General features: G+C 31.5%; 3 protein-coding genes across 3 annotated transcripts; 2 read left to right on the top strand and 1 right to left on the bottom strand.

Moving 5' to 3' along the window:
- Positions 1–4,262: 4,262 nt before the first annotated feature.
- Positions 4,263–8,525, top strand: Bma-gnrr-4 (Uncharacterized protein; the record flags this gene model as incomplete). The annotated part of the gene is made up of 9 exons (XM_001897903.1): positions 4,263–4,387; positions 5,116–5,251; positions 5,665–5,799; positions 6,114–6,244; positions 6,432–6,607; positions 7,030–7,162; positions 7,628–7,710; positions 7,882–8,108; positions 8,376–8,525. 9 exons carry the CDS (start codon positions 4,263–4,265, stop codon positions 8,523–8,525), a joined length of 1,296 nt encoding a protein of 431 aa, XP_001897938.1.
- Positions 8,526–8,988: 463 nt separating this feature from the next.
- Bm3495 (Uncharacterized protein) lies at positions 8,989–13,641 on the bottom strand (the record flags this gene model as incomplete). The annotated part of the gene is made up of 13 exons (XM_043075154.1): positions 8,989–9,284; positions 9,523–9,587; positions 10,031–10,182; positions 10,748–10,817; positions 10,936–11,134; positions 11,266–11,418; positions 11,518–11,621; positions 11,836–11,998; positions 12,194–12,283; positions 12,518–12,734; positions 12,947–13,041; positions 13,146–13,320; positions 13,528–13,641. The coding sequence occupies 13 exons, from the start codon at positions 13,639–13,641 to the stop codon at positions 8,989–8,991; spliced, it is 1,893 nt and encodes a 630-aa protein (XP_042931088.1).
- Positions 13,642–18,020: 4,379 nt separating this feature from the next.
- Bm13978 (Uncharacterized protein) lies at positions 18,021–20,566 on the top strand (the record flags this gene model as incomplete). The annotated part of the gene is made up of 7 exons (XM_043075153.1): positions 18,021–18,149; positions 18,432–18,632; positions 18,868–19,009; positions 19,237–19,410; positions 19,625–19,786; positions 19,867–20,063; positions 20,366–20,566. The coding sequence occupies 7 exons, from the start codon at positions 18,021–18,023 to the stop codon at positions 20,564–20,566; spliced, it is 1,206 nt and encodes a 401-aa protein (XP_042931087.1).
- Between the last annotated feature and the right edge of the window lie 970 nt (positions 20,567–21,536).

Here is a 21,536-nt window from a genome sequence, read left to right as displayed (position 1 = left end):
ATTGAAGCTGCTGTATTCAACAGAAAAATTGTAATTAAGGAAGTAGAACTACGGAAAGCTACTCAATTTTCATACTGTTTCTGCTAGTCCTTATGATATTCTTTTCATGCAGATGCAATTTAATTAATATCATCTCTTCCCTTAACGATTATCAGATCTTTTCCGCTTAAACGAAATTTAATTTCTTTCAATATATTTCTTTCATTGTAAAAAAAGCTCCGTGTTCAGGATGGGTCATTTGCAATTTTTAATCCATCTATTAAAGATTACCGGTAATTATCAAATATAATATATTTAACTTTTCATCCTTAATGTTAACCAGTAATTTGAACAAAACTCAAAGTTTAGAACTGAGTTCCTTTTAATTTTACCTGAATACTGGAATAGGCAAAAGGATGCATATCGCTAACTGTTCATTAGAGAATTAAGTTGTTCTTATTAACGTAAGTTGATAAAAGTATAATTTATAACGCGGGTCATGTATAGATAGTTTATAATATAATTATATTAGTGTTTAATTCATTCATAACTCTGTTGCTTTCTGCCATTTCATTGATATCTATATACTAAGTTGAAAATAACTGATAGTTTTGTATGCCTAAGGATTTAATTTTAAAAAAATATTGAAGAAGTAATGAAATAGGGCAATTTCGTGGGAAGAATGGATTATTTGGCAAAAAGGGATTTGTAATTTCAAGAAGAGGCATGAAAGAAGAGGGGAAGGTAGGAGAAGACATTATATACACAGGATTCCCTATAAAGTTTGAGGAAGAGGGTAATTCTAAAATCTGACGAATTTTCACTCACAGTTTAGTAATACTTTATGCAAGTTTTTTATTCACAAAAAAAAAAAAAAAAAAAATCAATTGATGCTTTGCTTCAATGCAACTGACAGCAGATATTTCTATCTGAAAGGAATTTGAATTACAACAGGAATACAAGCAATGGCAGTTACTATCGTAATGTAATTCTGTGGGTAGAATTTTTAATTTTATTCACTTTTTGGAAACAATATTACTTTTTGAGAAAATATTTTTCGAACTTGATCAGCAAAGAACACTGATAAGAATGAGATATGAACCACGAATGCTCAATTTTTATGTCATTTGATAATTGCGGTGGAGAACAAAGTTCATAAATAGTACTATTATAATCACAAATTAATACTTGACAAATAACAAAAAAAGGTTGAAAAATATGTCACTAATAGGAACAGTTTCGATTCGTAGTAGAGGACATTAGCAAAGTACACTAATAATTTATTATCATTAGTGTTTTAAATATAAAAGTCTAAGATAGTTAAAACGTCTTTTTAATCCATAAAATTTAACTTTAACTTTTGCAAAATGTCTTCAAATTGACATTTCCATTAATTAACTGTAACCAATCGAATTTGCTCATAACAAGGAAGTGAAATTAATTACATGACGTAAGAATTAGATTTCTAAATCAATATTCTCTGAAATCTAAGCAGTTTTAAAAAATCTTTTTATGTATAAACAAATACCTTAATTGTAATAATGTATAACTAAATTTTGAACATTTGCTAATCCTTTTTGCCTATAGCTTATACCGTTTGACAAAAAAGCTGATATCAGGGTCAAGCTGTTATCAGCAGTATAATAATTATTTCTATAGTTATGTTTGTAATTATTATTAAACAAACATTTAACAAATATCTTCTCATCGAAATAATCATGTTATCGCTTCTACTCTAGTGGAAAACTTCGAATTAAGATTTTTGCACCTCCAACTTTCCAAACTTCCGTGATCAAAAATTAAGTTAAGGCAATTCAGGTTTACTGAGTACGTCCTTAATTATTTATTTATCACTCTAATGAGGAACAAGAAATTATCCTATCTGTGTTATTTAAAATTTCTCATCATTGATGGCTTCTAAATTTAAATTCAACTTGTGATTAAGTGCTATTCATTCCTTAACTAATGATGTCATATTGTTGTCTAAACGTTTGAAATTTGAAGGTATTTCCTTTGTTAAACCTACTTATAAATCTAAAAAGTACTGTATTGAAAGTTCACAATTTGGTATAAAGCATATGGAAGCGATTAGAACATTTACATTCATAGCTATCCTCAAGATTTCACTTATTTTACTTGCTTAAGTTGCAGTGATGTTCAAGTAGTCAGTGATGATACATTGTCAGACTTAGGTAAAAATGATGCCTCGGAATTAAAAACAGTAATAAAATGCTTAGTACTATCATTGAAACCAAATTGAGTGCTATGCAGATAAGTGGTCCGTAAAAACGGTGGATGAAATAAATAATCGAGAGACAAACATTTAATATTTAATAACTGTATCCCACATGATTTCTCCAAACAAATATAACTGAAAATTTGTTAAGTTTAAAACTGAATAAGAAATTGGAAAGAATTCAATGAAAATGTGGATAAAAAGGAGCAGTGAGAACATATAATGAAGTTACAGATGAAAAGCGCTGAATGCTTAGATAAGCAGGCGCAAGAAAACAAGTTTTTTCAATAATTGAGGTATGTAGCAAATATTATTGTTTACTATTTGCTCAGTTTTCCTGTCTCTTCTTTTGTTTACGGGGTGTCTCATTTACTATCACATTTTATCCAAAACATTCACTTTTCACTGCCTTTGAATTTTGTCCATGTCACGCTTTTACGCATTGTACTTTTTGCGCATTATTTTACGTTAGCGTTAATTTAAGAAATGAAGCTCTAATTTCAACATCAAAACAATAAAATAAAGTTGAAATGAAATTTCAGTTAGTGATTTCGCCTTTTCTCCGTCTTTTCTTTTTTGCAAGAAAATAAATGAGTCAATTAAGTATTTGCTGAATTATCCGCTTATCTTTTGAAATTGTTAATTTTCTACTTCCAGCTTCTTCTACCAGCATTCATTCCGATATTGATTTAAATTTAACTTTAAACATTTCAACTCGTTAACATAGAAAATAATTTAACTTTTAAATGGATATTATGGAATTTCATTTGGTAGCTCGACTTTTCACCGCTATATTTACGTTCGCAATTTCGAATTGACCTTAAACTGATTTGGAAAAGAAATTTTTTTTTTTTTTTTGAAACACCAAAGTGAGCATTCTCATTGTTAGTCTTGTTGCAACTTCCTCAATCTGTCTTATAGAATAATGCGATCACCATGGCCAAATGTTTGATATCAGAATATAATAAAATGAAGTTGTCCCTGATAAAGTGCTAGTCTTGATTTAAAGCTAAATAGATTCATTTCATATATTCAGAAGTTTTGATTGGTACAGTCACATCTACTTACTACCATGGGATTTAAAGTCTTTTGAAGAACCATTCCCGTCACGTCTACTACACCATCAATTTTCCAGTACCACTGGAAAACATATTGTTTTGATAGAGATACGAGTCTAGTAAATTACAGGAGGAAAGTACTTTATGTTACCAGTTCATTTTCTCGAATCTGATTTCGATTCCTTAAATTCTCTCTAACTTTTATACTTATCCTAAGTAGAACTAGGACAGTCTAAAATCAACGTAGAAGGGCGGGCAAAGAGGTAATAAGGCTTTGTGTCAATCCCTTGACAACTTCTGCGACAAACTGATGGTGCTGACTAGCACAAATACGCTTGATGTAAATATTCACCAATTTAAAACTTCCTTTTACTTTAGAGAAATCCTTATGTCTTGATTTTATAGCAAAATTTAATTTACTATTTTTTTTTTTTTTGATCCAAACTTTAATCTTTGTTTTTCAATCTTAATTATCTAGGCTGAAAATTTGCTATTTTCTCATATCGGCTATAGTTCAACCCATCTCAACTTAAACAAATAGCTATTTATTTCTTCTTTTTCCTAACTATAGCTGTTTATCAGATGTTGAAATAAAAAATACTAATCATTTCAATTAAAATATCAACCACATACTAAATATTTCAATGTTCAGAATTTATCATCTAAAAATAAAAAAAAAAAACACACACACACACACAATTTAATCAAGAAATAATACAACTGAAGCGAATGAGATATGGCCATAGCAATTCCTACTTTTCAAACATTTTTAGCCTGTTGATGTTACATATTTCATTGTATTTTCCACTGATTTTATGAATTTTATCCCGGGATTAAATTAATACTTTCACTTTCATTTTTGTTAATCTGTAATAAATGTATACTTTTGGTGAAATGATTTTTTTATCGATAACTTTTTCGTTCCTTTTTGAATTATATTCTTCAAAAAATTTTTAGAGTAATGGTCAGTTGCATTGTTAAATGAGACAATGGCTAATGAAAGCATCGAAAGTGACCAATTTACGGCTACTCGAGTAAGTTACGCTATCGAGAGCGCCATCTATGCTCTTGCTATGCTATTAGGCCTTATTGTGTGCTGTTATACGTCACGCAGGTATATTCCGTTATGGATTACTGTACAGAAATACTACAACATTCATAATTAGCAGATAATATCTTAATCTGAATAATTTCTTAAGTAAATCAATGATAACAGGTAGCCGCAGTATCTTAGATTAACTTACGATTATCGCTCTGGCATGAAAATACAAAAAAAATTTCAAGCCGTTCATATCTTTGGGTTGAGAAATCAGAATGAATGATTTTCGAATCAGTTATGAAAATTTCATTTTTTCAATTTAAAGTGCGAAAATGAGAGATGGTTAGTGGCCAGTGTCCTAAATTACATTTTTTGAATCTAATTTCAATCAAATAGCTGTCTGTCTCATTGCTTTCTAAGTATAACCGAAGTTTTTTGGGAATATTTGCTTTTACACAATTCAATTGCTTCTTTTGGCGCTTTGCTTATTTAATTTAACATTAATTTAGCAAAAAGGGTTGAAAGAGAAATTAGTTATGAATTTATTTCTCTTTTCTAATGTTTTACATTTCTTTATTGTTTATTTTCACTGTTGGCAGAAAGGTAGGGCTGCATTGCCACTCAATTTTTTTGGAAAACAGAAATTGTATCTAATTAAATAATTATTAAAAACGGAAATAATTTTAAGCGGAAGTGATAAAGACCTTGAAAATTTTGAAATTAAGAACTGATAATGCCAAGCTTTTTAATACATGATTTTTAATCTTCAGATAATGGCAATTTTAAGAAAGTGGGATTTTCAGGTTTAATTCCAACTACAGAAGACATATTGTTTTGGCAGCAAGATTGGTAAGATTTAAAATAAGCTTAACAGTAGCAGATCTCATTGTACTTTATGTCTACGCTCCAACACAAATCATTTGGATTATTACTTATAACGTAAGTTGCACTCCTTTTTTCCTTGTTCAAAACTATTAAAAACACAACTGACTAGGTCTAATGAAAAATGGTAGTTTGAGGCACCATTAGTTTCGCTTTGGTACTTTTCAATATCAGGAAATGTTGCTCAAAGTTTTGGAAGGTAAGGAGCATCTTTTGGAATGTAATATTTGTCAAGTTAAGCAATGTTCTTTTACATTTCATTCAGCATTCATTTACAATTTTACTTCGGAAAGCTCTTTCACATCTATTATAAATAGAAATTCAGAAGAAAAAGCAATGATAACGTTGGGAGAGAATTATGTGAAATTAAAAGTCTAAAGAAATTCACCCACTTTGAAATTGTCACATTTTTGACTTTTTTTTTAATAGCCTTAGTGAAACACTCATTCCTAAATGATTGATATTTTCAGTGGTATGGCGGTGATTTTTTATGTCGTATGACGAAATTCATTAATACATTTTCACTGCATCTAACAGCCAATATGCAAGTGCTTATTGCTGCTGATCGTTTATATATCACAACACATTTACGTCAAATTCATCAAGTCTAACTTTTTACGTCTTAGATAATATTTTTTATATTTGAACATCAATACTTGTTACAAATTGTGTCTTACGCATGCCATTTTAGGTTGTCTATTTCAGCACTGCGAATGACTGAAATTACTTTCCTCATCATGACCATACCTTTTACTTACCATATATATTTTTTTTGCTGGAAATTTTAGCTGTTTTTTTTTTTTCTAGCTTATCATAAAATAGATGCAAAATAATTGTGCTATTTCTATGATTCTGATGTTGCATATTGTGGTATTGTGGTATTTCCGTGATAAATAGGGTTTGATGAAAATATTTCCAGAAATCACATTTTGCAACAAATCAAATGATAGCGTTAGCATGGATACTTGCGATCGCTTGCGCTCTACCTCAGCTCTTCGTTTTTCATGTATATATCTTACCGGATGGTAAACCACAGTGTGTCTCTGTTTGGTTTGTCTTATCTTTATTTTCTTCCTTTCAAATTGTTCTCTCAAAATCTTTCAGAACATTTCATTACAATACAAAAATTGCAACGGTACTGAATTAAATATATTTCGAGTATTTTTGAACATGATTAATTCATATTGCTTCAAGAAGTTTCCTTGCCAATTTTACATCAATTCAGGAATTCTTTCAGGACAGTGATGAGGTTTCGTGAATATGTTCAGCAAGAGGTGGCACAAGCGCATCGTCTGAAATATACAGCAATGGGTTTGACCACTATCAGTGATGATAATATAACTTTGGCAGAAAATTTTGATGATATGATCAATCCATTAGTGGATAGTAGTATGCTGAAAGTTCTCGAACATGGTAAGTGCTGCAGAACTTTGTCTCTGCGCATTGGACTATTCTGTTCATTTTATCTATTGACTAAGTTGTTGTTCCAGATAATCTCAGTTGTTCCAGGTGAACCAAGCTGATAAAAATGAAGTAGAGCCTCTGACTATTCTTGTTATGCTTCAACATTAACATTAACGAAAGCTTCCAAACTATTGCGACCTAAGCGTGGAGTGTCAGCTATCAGATTTTGTTTCTTCCTGACTACATCCTATATGCTTCAAAATCAGTAGTGACGTGAGGTGATGCCTAAATTAGGATCGAAAAGACTCGATTAGATTTCTTGGAAATTGGAGCTTATTATCGACGGTCCTGAAAGGATTATGAATTTTTTAAACAACAGTGATTTCTAAGAAATGCTTTTGTGATGCTTAACACTTTTCTTAGTTTTTCAGCCTACAACGCACTCCACTTGTTTTCCATTTATATATTACCGTATTCAGTCGAGTTATTATGTTACGCTTTAATGTTAATTCTGATGAAGCAATTTCACAGAGAAGATAACGACACTAAAACCCGGCAAGAACGGTAATTGAGTAAGGTCTTTTCTCATAAACAATTTTTTCTTTTCCAAAATACTGTAAAACAAAGCAATTCAAGTTTGTTGCATAAGACATCCCAGAATATGCGGAACTGTTAAATAGCGATCAGTTGCACAAACTGTTCGTTGTTCATTCGATAAAAGGGAACAAAATTATTGGGTAATTAATACTCACAGCGTACAATTTATTCAGCACTGAATGACTGTAATAAATAGGAATCAGTAAAATGATGGAATAGAAGTTGAATTTTTTTCAAGTTAAATAGGTAGAGCAAGATTAACAAAATATGCTTCTCTGCAGATTTATATTAGGGATTTAGACTAACGGAAATATTCCACCTGGTGATTCCTCACATCAGATTTCTTGTAATGCCAATCTTAGTTAATGTGTTAAAAGATGCACATTTTCATGTCAAAGATTACTTAAAAGAATTAATTTTGTCCAATTTTAGGCATTTTTGGTTTCAGCGAACAAAAAATATGCCGAGGAACTCTATTTGTAAATTCTCCATTGATAATAACCCCAACACAAGAAGTAAGTTTGGAACTTTTGCAACACAAACTAAACAAAAAGTTAAGAGTTAATCGCATAATCTTTTTCCTACACTGTCTTTAACAGTATCACTAAATATTATGGTTATGATGATAACAATAGTAGCCATTACTATGATAAATTTATTTTTTTTATGAACAGCTTAAATTTTAGATTTTTTGCCACATTGGGATACAAATGCTGAAACCACTGATTGTAATGCTATTAATATAAACGGTGAATCTAACAGGAAACGGATTTATCGGCTGTCTATGCCAACATTGAAGCTTTTTAATCGACAGCGTAATGAGTCTTTAGCAATAGAAGAAACAAAACAGCGAAGATCTTCAGTTGCATGGAAAAATACGGTTGCATTGGCACGGAGGAAAACTAGACGAAAAGTTTGATTTCAAAGTCTATAATTTACTACTGAAAGTTTTGTGGATCAGTACTTAAGTCTAGTTTTCTTGCAGATTATGGTCCTCTCATTCTCTCTCTCTCTCCCTCCCATCTAAAATAAACGAATTCTAATTTGGTCCGTAAATTTCAATCTGTTTCATAATTTTATAGGTTTCTAAAATCTTCACACTTCCTTTTAATCCTTACTTTTTTCCTTCATTGAATTCTTAAGATTCAATTAAAGTATTCAAGAACTGTTATTGTTTCAGGCTTTCCTGATGCTCACATTAAATATGATATTTTGGACGCCGTATTGTGTTATGGGTATTTTAAGCACCATTATGGAATTCGACCATTCCGGCTACGATTTCTTGAATGCTCTTGTTGTCCTTAATGCCGTTTCTAACTTACTACTCTAGCTAATTCCTTTTATCACTGTACTACTTACTCACTTGAAATCTACTTTATCCTTTACGCATCATTTCTAAAAATATTTTCGCAATAGTATAAGTAAGATGGTTACTAGCAAAATGTTTGTTCGTGATGAATCTAAACTGATTAACTAATTTAGGTAATCCTTGAAATATACAGTAAGATATCGAATATTTTATTAATTTTGCAATATGAAATTTGTGTTAGAAAGAATTTGAGCTGCTGTGTAATAGTTATATGTGCTTTTATTAGAGGAAATTCAAAGCACAATAACATACAAAAAGAAAAACATATTGAAAATAGTCCAAAAACTTTTCCAATGAGATTTTTGGACGAATGAATTTAAATCATTTTAATTATAATGCATAATACAAACAAAGAAATATTAGGGATCCATTCAGTTTTTTCAGACCCTAATTACATATAAAATTTTCAAGATGTTTCAAATACTTATGAAATAGTTTGTACAACATATGATCCATCCGCTTGTTTTTCAACATATTCATCATACATCTCTTCTTTTCTTTCCTCTTCTGGAAATGTGAATTTACGGCTAAATATATAGCAAATTACAACTGAAATGACAGCCAAAAATTGAAAACCAGCACTCGTTAAATGGAAACTTTGTCGAAATGCTTTATTGTCATAGATGACACAGTTGCCATGATCATGGGGACATTTGCTATGCCACAGCAAACAATCTTCATCAATAATCCAGCCAAAGATTATTGGACCCGGAATAAAACCTGAAAAAAATCGTGTAAAAATTATTGTAGAATTCTAATGTCATTCATATTTTTCCATAATATTCGGATGTGCATTTAAACCATTTTTATAATATTCGAAATATTCGTGTTTGAACTTTAGATTCATAGGAATTTTAAAGTAGATCAATTAAATCTATACAATATTAATTACAAAAGGAAAGTTCAATGTATTCTTGATATGGCCGTGTCAAGAATGGAAAAATAATGCTCAAATTACCCATAATGTTTGTGGTGCAGGATGCAAAACTAAGTGCCAGAACTTTCTCGTCATCATACACAGATCTGCAAAAGAAAATAATTTTATCAAGCAAATAATGGAATACAAATTTAAAAATTTTTTATGACAGCAGACTTTGAAAGTGGGTCATTCATCCAATATATTGTCGGTCACTATAATGAAGAAAATTTTGCAATAAATTTTAAGCTCATTTTAAGCATGAAATTTTAAACTCATTTTTCGAGTACAGTTTGTGGATTATTCTCAATACTAAGTTCTTACTCTGAATACGAATAGTTCGCTGTACACTTGCAATATACCTGATCTCCAACCTGATAGCAAGTGGGAAGTGAAACAAAGTTCAATTTTGTGGACTTTTGTTATATGTTGGTAGATAACTATCATAAAGACAATATCAAAAATTTAGTTTCTTTTAAATAATAAATCAGAATGTATAAATTACCTATTGTTCAAATATTATTCAAATAAAATTTCACAACAAAGAAACCTTAATACAATCATCATTGTTGTCATAAAAAATAAATTGCCAAGAAATAAGCCCATAAACATGCTAGCAATATAAATGAATATTGCATTACATTCATCCGTGTATAAACCGGTTTCAACCGGACCATTATCAGCACATAAGCATAAGTCCCACTGAAATAAATAATAATATAGCCAGAAATTCTGTAGCTTATATTAAGATAGCCAGAAATTCTGTAGCTTATATTAAGGATAAGATTTTTTTTTGTTTGAGAATAAGATTTTTAAAGAAATAATGCCGTTTTAGCATTGAAAGAAATAGTTGTGAAGAGGAATATTAGCGTATGAGTTAAAAACGAAAAATCTGCAGATTTCTTCTGGTAGCAAAGTTTTGACTTCTGAAGATCTTTTAAGTAGATAGAATCATCATTGGAATTTAAAATCCTAACCATTGCTATAAGTCTCCCTTCAATGAGTCAAATGTAACGAAATGACTAAGAATCTACTAGAAATTCTTAATAAGAAGACTTAAATATGATAATTAAACATCGTTCATTTAGCTACTAAAAGAAGTTGCTGATGGGAGTTGAGCAGTCAGTGACAGTTATAAATCTATAGCGGAGAAGAATATACAAATTGAATAAAAACAGAAATTGAAACATATCTTTTGCAAGTGAGAATTGTATTCGCGACAACCAGCATGACAAGGTGAGAAATAGTTCCTTGCGTGATGATTTACTGGATTAAAGAAATCAACTTGAGTACACTGACACTCAAAACTACATTCTAACTTATCGATGAATTTTTCTCTGAAAGCAATTTTAAAAGAATGCTCGAATAGTAATGAAATATTATGATACGTAAGAAAAAGTGGTCTAAACACCTCAACTTGAGATGAAATGAAACTGGTAGTGAAATATCACTAACTGATTAATAGCAGCAATAAGGAGTTCTTTCACTTGTGGCGCGTTGCAGCCAACTATAGCACCGACCAAATAAGTGATTACAATGATGAACCAAGTAGCAATCAAAAAAAGCAGCGCTTTTCGAGGTGATGGATTGAACTTCGTCAGCAAATAACCACCTAGTGCTGTGCTAACCGCTATACTACCAATTGATACTATGCCTGCAAATGTTACTATTTTAAAATTGAACAAATATAAGTTTTACAACGGGTCATGTGAAATTGCTTGCGCTCAGGTTCCAGCCAATCTCTTTTATCTTAGAGAGAAATATTTCGTACTAGCAATAATTTACCAGCATAAGTGTCGGCAACCGATGCACTATGACCGAATTGTGTTTCGATGTATTTCGGTAAATAAGTGCAATAACCGCTAGTAAGGTATGAGCCAAACATCCATCCAATTATCATCGAGATGAATACACGATTCTTTACCAGTCCCGGAAATTCTAGGAATATTTAACATTATCAAATAGTTTTCAAATAGTCAAGACTTCAATACTGAGGTAATTGAGGGAAAAAATTATGAAGGATGAAGTCAATAATACCTATTACAGCCGCTTTAAGCTGCCCGCAGAATGTTTCTTTCAGTCGTTCGTCATATCCGAAAAGAGACAGCTGATGGTCATCATGATCGTGTGAGCATTTATTTCTACAATCAAAATAAGAACAAAGGTAGGTAAATGAACCTATTTCAAATACAATAAATAGAACGATTTCTATCCTCTAGGTTTTTGCAGATTTAATTATCGCTTTACCTTAACTAATGATTACAGTAATCATGTTATAAACATGTTAAGCCATATCATGACTGAATAATCTCATCAACAAATTTGTTTGACGTAATATAGCAAAAATAAGTTAACCTCAGTTGCTGCATTTCGAACGAACTTGAATCGTGCTTTAACAGATTTTTTGGGAAGAAAAGTAGTGGAACAATAGCAGCTAAGTAAAATAAACCAAAGATGACGAAACCAAGCCACCAAGCTCCAATCCATTCATCGTTATTAACTGACACATTTGAAGGCACTACAGTAAAAGTTCAAAAGTTTAAGCCAAGTATTTCAGCCAAATCACAAACTATCTCCAAAAAAGAACAATGTCCTTTTTAGCCCTTTGCAGTCCACTATTCAACGTTAATAAACAATCCATTTCTGGAATGCATAAATCTTCAGCTTTTAATAAGTAAGACATTCATTTTTAAATATCATTTAGAAGCATTACCGTCAAAAATAGTCGAATATAACCTTGTAATGACTGCACTTAATGCGAATCCAAAAGCTGGCGCAAATGCATACATGCTGGATAATAAGCCTGTAACAGCAATACAAGCGTGTTTAGCTCTTGTAAGGTAATCTTCCATTTTCAAAAAAAAAAAAAAATTAAGATTAAAGTTTCACTCAAAATTTTTTTGAATTCTTATGTTCAAAGAAGATTGTAAGCGTATTGAGATTTGAAATGAGATTCCAATTTTTACATCATATTATTCTTCGTGAAGAAACAATGAATAACATTGCTTCCAGCAAATAAAAAAAGATTGAAAAATACTCAAGTAAAACGGTGATTTTGTCTTATCTTCCAGATTATTGTCCACGTAAACATAAGCCACCGTATTGAAAGGTGCAGCAGCAATACCAGCTAGAATTTGGCCAATGATCAAGATACAAAAGGCCCAAAAATGCTCTTTCTCTTGAAGTTCGCAATTTTTCTCTGCGCTGTTAATAACTCGAGCTGGATCACAAATATTTCTGAGAATGTATTCGTGCTGTAAAACCAATGAAAATTCTTAGTAAATAAGACGCAAGCATGTTTTGTTAGAAGAAAGGTTAAAGGTTAATGCCAATATGACGTAAGCCGTATATAGACTTCGCCAATTTCAGAGGATGATTGAATTTTAAAAAAAAAAGTCAAATAAATAACCATTCCTACACCATGAAAATTTTCAAAATAAGAGCATTAATGGAGACAAGAACTAACTTCATGTGATAGCGATGCTTCATCGGATGATTCGGCTCCAAATAGTAACATCGGTAAGGCAAGTACAAACATTGATACAGCACTAAGTAATACTCCTGCAATTAGGCTAACAGCTATGCATTCAATCCATAAGGAAAAGGTGCAAGTCATAAGGAGATGTGATAATTGACACAGAATCAGAATTCTGAAATGCTACTACCTGTTGCCGTAATCCTGGGTAAATGCTTATCATTGGCCAGAAAGCCAATCAGTACCACAGAAACAGTATGGCCAATATCATAGAATGATAACAAGGAACCGGATTTCTTGCTCGATATACCAAATCGTCGTTCTAGGTTTGTTAATATGCCGACAACGTATGCAAGATAGGTACCCTATAAAACTTTTTTCCAAAACTTGGCTATAAATCATTAATGAGAATTTCTGTAGAAACACTGACAGTTCGGTCAGTGAGGATCATACAGCTATATATAAAATAGGCCCAAGAGATGGCAAAATACCTAAATCATAGGGTTACAATATTGATGAATGAGCGATATCAATAATCATTCCAGTTTTTCTAGATGAAAAGAGTTGTATACCTGAACAGCAATCACAAACAGCATTGTAACAAGGAAACATTCCACAGAGGGCGCAATTTTCTTTCGTGACAACTGTCGCTTTCGCGGTAATAATATTGGTGTTTCATACTGCATTGTTGAAAACCTTTTTGTAATGGATTGACAGTGACCGGCGGAAGGAATAACTTTACAAGTAGAAAAAAAGATAATGAAAAATAAGGTATTATGCTATGTCGTAAAGGAATGCCATAATTTCATTTTCTCAGCAATGCAAAAAAGTAGAAGACTGAAAAAAGCAAATGTCCTAAATATGGAGAGACAAGTGGATGATTAGATAGATGATGGATGATTAATAGGTTTATTGATAAGACAAGATAGATTGGTTGACTAACTGATAAGAAATATGAAGAAGTGTAAAATAGTTGTAAACCTAGCAAATTTTACTGAGTAATGTGACTAATCGGTGGTCATTTCTACAAATAATCTTGCACTTCCTCGGATGTCGTTTGTTTTCCATTTGACGCAGTTTTTAGGTGAGCAAACTTACAAATGCAACAAATGAATGCGAAAGACAACTGCTGATGAGTCATACCAGTCAGATTCAAATGGTGAAGAAAGGAATGAAATGGAAGGAGAGGTAAACTAGTTTCTACCGCGCCTGTTGATGTCAGCCATGCACGATGATTGTCGTTCTAGCATGGACTGACAAGCATGTGCACAAGATGAGGCGCTGTAGTTTCAATAAAGGCGGTGAATGATAACAAAGAAAACCTGTAAATGATAATTAATGAAAAGTTTATTACTTACACAACATGAGATCATAACTGATTGAAAAATTATTTATTGTTAAGTTGAAGATACTTATGAAGCAAAAATGAAGTAGAAAAAAACCTAATAATATGTAAATAATAGAGTTAGGAAATAGCTCAGTATTATTCATTAAAATTATTTAATCATTTTATATCTACTTTTATCCAAAAATGAATTTCATTTCATAATATATCAATTTAAAATTTAATGGATATCATCTTTTGATATGCGCAGCTATGAATTTTAAAAATAATAAATTGGAATGCTGATCAAGTGACGAAATAGTGTCAGCAAGTCATTAGACATTATTTAATAATTTTCAATACTGTGTTACGGCAGTATAACTTTCCAAAATAACTTGAACATGACAATTAACATCACATGGTCAGATTGAATATCGAAGTATTTTCTAACTCTATTTATTGTTTAAAGCATCAAGATGATGCCAGTGGCTAAGTCATTTTGACGAATAAGATCAAATTTAAGAATAAAAATGAATTCAAAGTTATTAGATAATTTTAGTGAATTACCCGAATTATTTTGCAAGTCTGTTATCAATTCGATTTGTCATATTTTTACCGCACAAGTGTTAACTGCTGGATTTAAAATTAACAAATTATCAAATGAAGTTTATTTTTGAAGTCGACTTATGAATGTAGTATTAATTTTACATTTAAGTTATTTTTAAACGAAATGATGTCAATAAATTATCATTTCACCAAATAATTATCAATTATCACTTCGGTGTTAATATTTTTTGAATTCGTACTGCACAAGTCTTAACTGCTAGATTTAAAATTAACACATTATCAAATGAAGCTTATTTTTGGAGTACAGAAATGAATTGAAATTAATAAAATCATTTGATTGAATTTTACTGAACTAGTTTGTAATTTTTGTTACCACTTCGACTTTTTTGAAGAATTTCACCAATGCCATATTAATTGGGACAATTAAAGTTTTTTAATTGATATAATGCCCAAACACCAAGTTGAAGATAATTAAATGATGTCAATGGATTATGATTTTATTAGTTGATTAGCATTCCATCGTTAATATTTTGTTAACCTATTGTCGCACTTATCAAAAAGATGCATCCGCAGGAATTAAGTCATTTTGAATTGATATATTGTCGAACTCATTTTTGAAATGAAAATAAATTCAAAATGATTGAATATTTTTAATGGATCATATCAAACTATTTTGTAACTTATTACTATAATTTTCACAAATTTCATTGTTTGAACCGCGGAGGTGAAGCCAACCGCAACTATTGTTCAACTATATTGAAACTTATTATTTCGCTTTTTATGAAATTTGTAGTTTAAATAACCATTTTTTCTTATTGCTGGATTTTTTAAATCATTTTTGATTATACAAATGAAAGCATTACCAAAGAATTGGTTTACATACTTTTAAATAAATGTAATTTTTCAGGCAAAAATGGGTGATTGCAAATCTGATTGATGAATAAACGTTTTATCACTTACTGAGTATTTACTCACTTAACAAAACAAAAATATAAGCATTTCAAGGTTTGCATTCCTTGCAAATTCCATTGCTTAAATCCTCAAAGAGATGCTACTTAAAAAGTCGATTAATATCATTGGGTCATCATTTTGTCATTTTATAAACATTTAAATGCTTGCATTATTTGCAAAATATATGCTTAAACGGCTAAAGATGATGCAACTTAAAAAATAATGCAGTAGCTGCAATGATTTTTAGTTTATAATTGACAAGCTTTTCAGTGTCAATATTTTCTGCAAAATCCATCGTTTAAAATTATCTGAAAAGATACCATTTTCACAATATAAAATCATGATTAACTGAAATATTATTAAGCAAAATTATATATTAAATGAATTTAAAACAACGCTAATGAATTTAAAAAAAAATACAATTTTTCAATGTTAATGAATTATCACATGATAAACATTTCAAAGTTTGCATTTCTATAAAATCTGCTGCCATAATTAATAAAAAAGATGTTACTTGCACAATGTAAGCTCTAACTGTTGGATCTACTTTTAAAGAGAGATCACTTTCCGAAGTAAAAATTTTCTAATTCAAAAGAAGATTGAATTATTTATTTTACCTGTTATCCTTTCGTGCTACATTATAAAAGGATATGAGTGTGTACTTGTTATGGTCATTCAAATACCAATCGAAGTTTCATCCTTTTTTGCTTAAACACCACTCCTTACAGTTATTAAAAAAAGCTTTTATGTGTGTTGCTATTCAGTATAAATATATAATTAAATAAATGAGTGAATTATAAAATATCTGGTTTTCATTTCAAAGATTAACTTTTTTTTTCAGATTTAGCACTCCGATAAGTTAAGTGGCAAATAGACGTTCATTTTAAATACAATGGAAGTCGTTTAGTTGTATAAGACTCTGCTTTTCTACGAAAAACTGCTAATTACTATCGTACTAAATCTGAAGTGGCAGTTAAATCCTTACGCTGGAATGGATATGAGTCGTGCAATCTAGGAAAACATTTCTGCATTTATGCAAGCATTGCATGCTTATGGTTTGTACTACTTTGAATGATTTATTGATCCTCCATGACGACAGAAGCATATGAGTAGGATTGCATGAACATTGGAGCTGGACAGGACTGAATGAAAAATCAAATCTGATATTTTCCCCGCAAAGATCACTGAGATATCTCAGTGGTTATGGCCATACCGGCTACTGCTGAATGTTTTAGCATAATTAGGGCTTATCGGCGATTACCTGCTCTCTCTCTCTCGTCACTTCCATGCATTAGCTAGGTCTTATTTTAAAATGGCGCCCACATAACTGTCGAACCTTATCTTTTAGCAGCTTTAAAACTCTCCGAGCATTCTCGTTGCTGAGGGAATGGTCAGTGCTCAGAAATGAAATGAAATGTAGTTGCTCTTGCGTTACTGATTGGGCGCAATAGTCTGCCCACGCCTATTTAAGTGTTTACTAATTATCCTTCTGAATGTTGTGTCGGTACTAAGTCAAAGATCACACAGTGTCATTCGTTCTATCATCGCTAAGCACAGTATTAATTAGCTGAATCACTTTCACTTGATTATTCATAAGTAAACTTTCGATCATATTTTTGCCTGGTCACTTTTGAATTTCATGCATATTTTGTAAGCCGTTAATGATTTTGTGGGACGACGTTTTGTGATGAATAATCGATTCCTCGTAATTTCTTTCACGTTTATAATTAGATACACGGAAAGGATTATATAAATAAGCTGCGAAATTTTAAAGTTTCCTTTGACGTTTATTCTTCTGCGCTAATCACACATGATTAATTAACACTTCATTTTCAGACTTTTTGATCACGTTGTATAGTTTACTTGTTAGTGGTGTGAACCTGTTGTATTTGACAACTTGTGGTTTTCTATTCTTACATAATATTAGACATTACAAAAAGAACTTTAATTTTAGGCTACAACAACGGCTTGACAATCAATTTTTATAGAGTAGTTTTTGAATGTTAAAAAAACTTTGTTAAATTTGGTAAAAATTCGAGTTAGTCATATTGTTGTTTTTGTTGTTTTTACTTGTTTATGCACAGGTTTTATTGCTGTTGAAATTTTGTAGGTATCATTATCTCCTTTGAATGTAAAATAAATTGCTAAAAGTATATTACTTTTACTGATAGATTCTTATTTTGTCACTAATATGTTGTTAATAAGTGGGTTGAAGGGGATGAAATGGAGAAGTTAATATGTGCTGTGCAGACGTATGATTGGGGACGTCGTGGCAGCCAAAGTGAAGTGGCGATTTTAATGCATGCCGCTGATAAACAGTTCGTTATTGAAGAAACAAAACCATATGCCGAGGTTTGTTTTAGTCTCACCTTCTGCTTAAGTATTTGTTTAATCTAATCAATTAATTTGTCATAATTAAATTAGCGACAAGTAAATTTTGCTCCCATAATCTTTCTGTTTCTTCTACAAATATCATAATTTTTTAAATTATTCTAAACCTATTCATGCTTTCCAAAGGGAGCATAACGTAGTAAATTTATCGAATTTAGGATTTTTAATTAACAAATTTCATGAACATTTTATATATAAACTCATTTTTCCGATTACATTAGCACTTTCATTAAATTATTTTAGTTATGGATGGGTGTGCATCCGAATGGACCATCAAAGCTTGTGTCAGACGGGAAACTTTTATCAGAAAAAATTGCGGAATCGAAAAATTTTTTAGGAGATCATGAGGGTGGATCACTGCAATTCTTGTTCAAAGTGCTTTCTGTGAATAAAGCACTATCAATACAGAGCCATCCTGACAAGGCTAGTTCATTTATTTCAATAGTTCCGAAAAACTTGAATATTGGTGAAATTAAAAATGTTCTCTTCCTTGTTTCAATATCGGCCAGTTTTTTATGAGTAATCTAATTTTTTGCATGTTATGATGCACGAGCTTGGAAACTTTTTTTCTTAACTTGAACAGATAGAATACAGAGTTAAGAAAGACATATAACTTGTAGTGGTCCTAGCAACAAATTTCGTTTTCCATTTGAGTCAACTTATTTGTATTCATTTGTAGGAAAAAGCGAAAATATTGCACAGCACTGATCCAGAACACTATCCTGATAGCAATCATAAACCGGAAATGGCGATCGCTTTATCGGATTTTCAACTTTTGAGCGGCTTTCGTCCCTCTTACGAAATCTGTGACAACATTAAAGGTTTGGAATTTGTATCTTCAAGTTTTCCACTTGTTGACGGAATATTTTTGATGCATAAGAATTGGCCAAGACCGTCCTTCTATTGTGATATTGTGATCCCGACAATATGTTATGGCATTGGTTTTTGTTATTTTGCAGTTCATTATCATTTGCTCATTGTATTTTGTAATGCTTTTTTTTTTTTTTTTTTTTTTTTTTTTTTTGTGACTGTTTATAGTTCTTTCTAGCTTTCCCCGAACTGCGGAATTTAATAACTTCGAAGAATGATATTGAAGACTTGAAAACTGGAAATGATTTTGAAAAGCGCGAAACCTTGAAAAAGATATTTTCGGAATATATGCGTTCATCAAACGAAAATGTATATAAAGCAGTGCAGCAGTTGGCAATACGTCTAAGGAGCAGTAGGCTTTTGATCGCTACAAACAAATCTTTATTTTAAGTCAGCTCAAGCGGGAAGCATCAAACATGAGGAATCCGAATTCCGAAAATAATGATTTTCTTTTTCTCTAACGTCTCAAAACGACATTTCCTCGGTTAAAGAATTCGTTCAGTCCAAACATTAAAATGTGGATACACTATAAAGTTCTAACTCAACTGTTTGACTTCTTTTTGTAGAGAATGATCGTTCTGATCTTGAAGAGTTACTTCTCCGGCTAAACAGTGAGTATCCTGGTGATATAGGTGTATTCGCACCACTTTTGATGAATTATTTTACTCTAAAAAAAGGAGACGCTGTTTTTATGGAACCAAACTCTCTCCACGCATATCTTTTGGGAGGTGAGTGAGAAATTTATATATTGCATTTCAAAGCGAAGTCGGCAAAAAGCATTTTCTAATGATTCTGAAAAATTTTACAGATTGTGTGGAATGCATGGCTTGTTCCGACAATACCGTTCGTGCTGGATTAACACCAAAATTCAAGGATGTTGACACGCTTTGCTCGGATTTGACATTCGAAATGATTCAGCCATCATGTTTCTCCCCAAAAATTATTGGTCCTGGAATAAGGGAGTATGCACCACCGGTCCAAGAATTTGCGGTACATGAATTGAGGGTCAGCTGCAGTAACTTTACTGTGGACCGAAATATTCCAAAATGCTTTCAGTATTCTGGTGACCAGTATTTTAGTTCAATGAGTTTGAGTAGTCTTATATCATTGGTCATCGCTCCGCAATCAAATGTCATATGTTCATGAATTAAGAATGCAGAGAGACGGAGTTGTTGTAATGCCTATCAATAGAAACAAGAAGTGGTAGAGGTGGAAATCCCACCTGTCGAACACGATTTGCATAAAGTTCATCAGATTTTCGCAAATGCTTGATTATTGCTAAACGTTTTCTTTTTCTTTTATTTCAGAATGGAGCCAATGAATTGCGAGATGTTAATGCTGGCAGCATTATTATCGTAATAAAAGGCTCAACTGAAATATATCATGGCGCTGAAAAACTTAAAATGGGCCGTGGTGAAATATATTTTGTCCCGGCGAATATACGTCATGTGAGCATTAAACCCTCTGATGATTTTTTAGCGTATCGTGCTTTTACACCTAAAAGATAGAGACTTAACTCTCGTTCTTGGGTGTAAGAGGAGCAATTTCGTGAACTTTGAGTGCTACAGATTTCTAAAACTGTAAGTTATCATGATGGTTTCTCTTTCCGAAAACTGAAGAAATCTATATAAATACGGGTACCACTTTTTCTTTTGAAATTCATATTTATTGTATCTAATGCGTTTAGCATTTAGTTTTGTATCGAACAAAACTGCAACTATCCGGTAACGTGAAATGATTAGGAAGTGTTGTGTTCGTCTTCTTCCTTTCATCTAAGAATTTGTTCTTCTATATAAATTATAAAAGTAGTCTGCTACTCGCAATTGTCATAAGACACAGTATGCGGTTTTAATATGAGGGTAAAATTACAAAAAAAGATATGAAAATAAAAATACAAAGTATAAACAATCGAAAATTTATAAAATATTCTTGCGATACTGCGGGTTAGCAAAAGAAATTTTAGAATATTTGAAAACCGCTCCTGAGGAGAACCCAGCTTATCGTTACACTTCACTTTCTTTAACAGAATGAAGGAACGAAGTTCTAAAGATCGTCCAAGTACGGATGCACTGTACGGCCCAAATGTACAGTCGAGAAATCCATTTTGAATCTTCCCAGAAAGGAAAGTTCCAAAAAAAAAAAAAAAAAAAAAAACCGATTGAACTGTCAAGTGCTCTGTGGCTTGATTATAGTTCCTTTTTTATAATAACTTCGAGAAAAAATGTCATTCTGCCAACTCACGAACTATAATTTTGGAAAATGTATTTCTTGAAAATGATAAACTAAACATAAATTAACGTTAGAACGCAGCAGAGATGAGAGGCAGTTGGGCAAGGCTTAAACGTACGGTATTGGGGTCTGAAGCTGGAGAGACCTTTCCTGAATGAGAGGAATAGAAGGCTGGAAATTAAAAGCAAAAGATAAGTGGAACAACAGAGAAAGATTTGAAAATTCGCAATCCAAAAATAAATAAAACAT

This window comes from Brugia malayi (assembly GCF_000002995.4).
Source record: "Brugia malayi strain FR3 genome assembly, contig: Bm_v4_ChrX_scaffold_001, whole genome shotgun sequence".
NCBI classification, from domain to species: Eukaryota; Metazoa; Nematoda; class Chromadorea; order Rhabditida; family Onchocercidae; genus Brugia; species Brugia malayi.
Note: the sequence above shows the minus strand (reverse complement) of the source record. Positions and strands in the feature narration are given on the sequence as shown.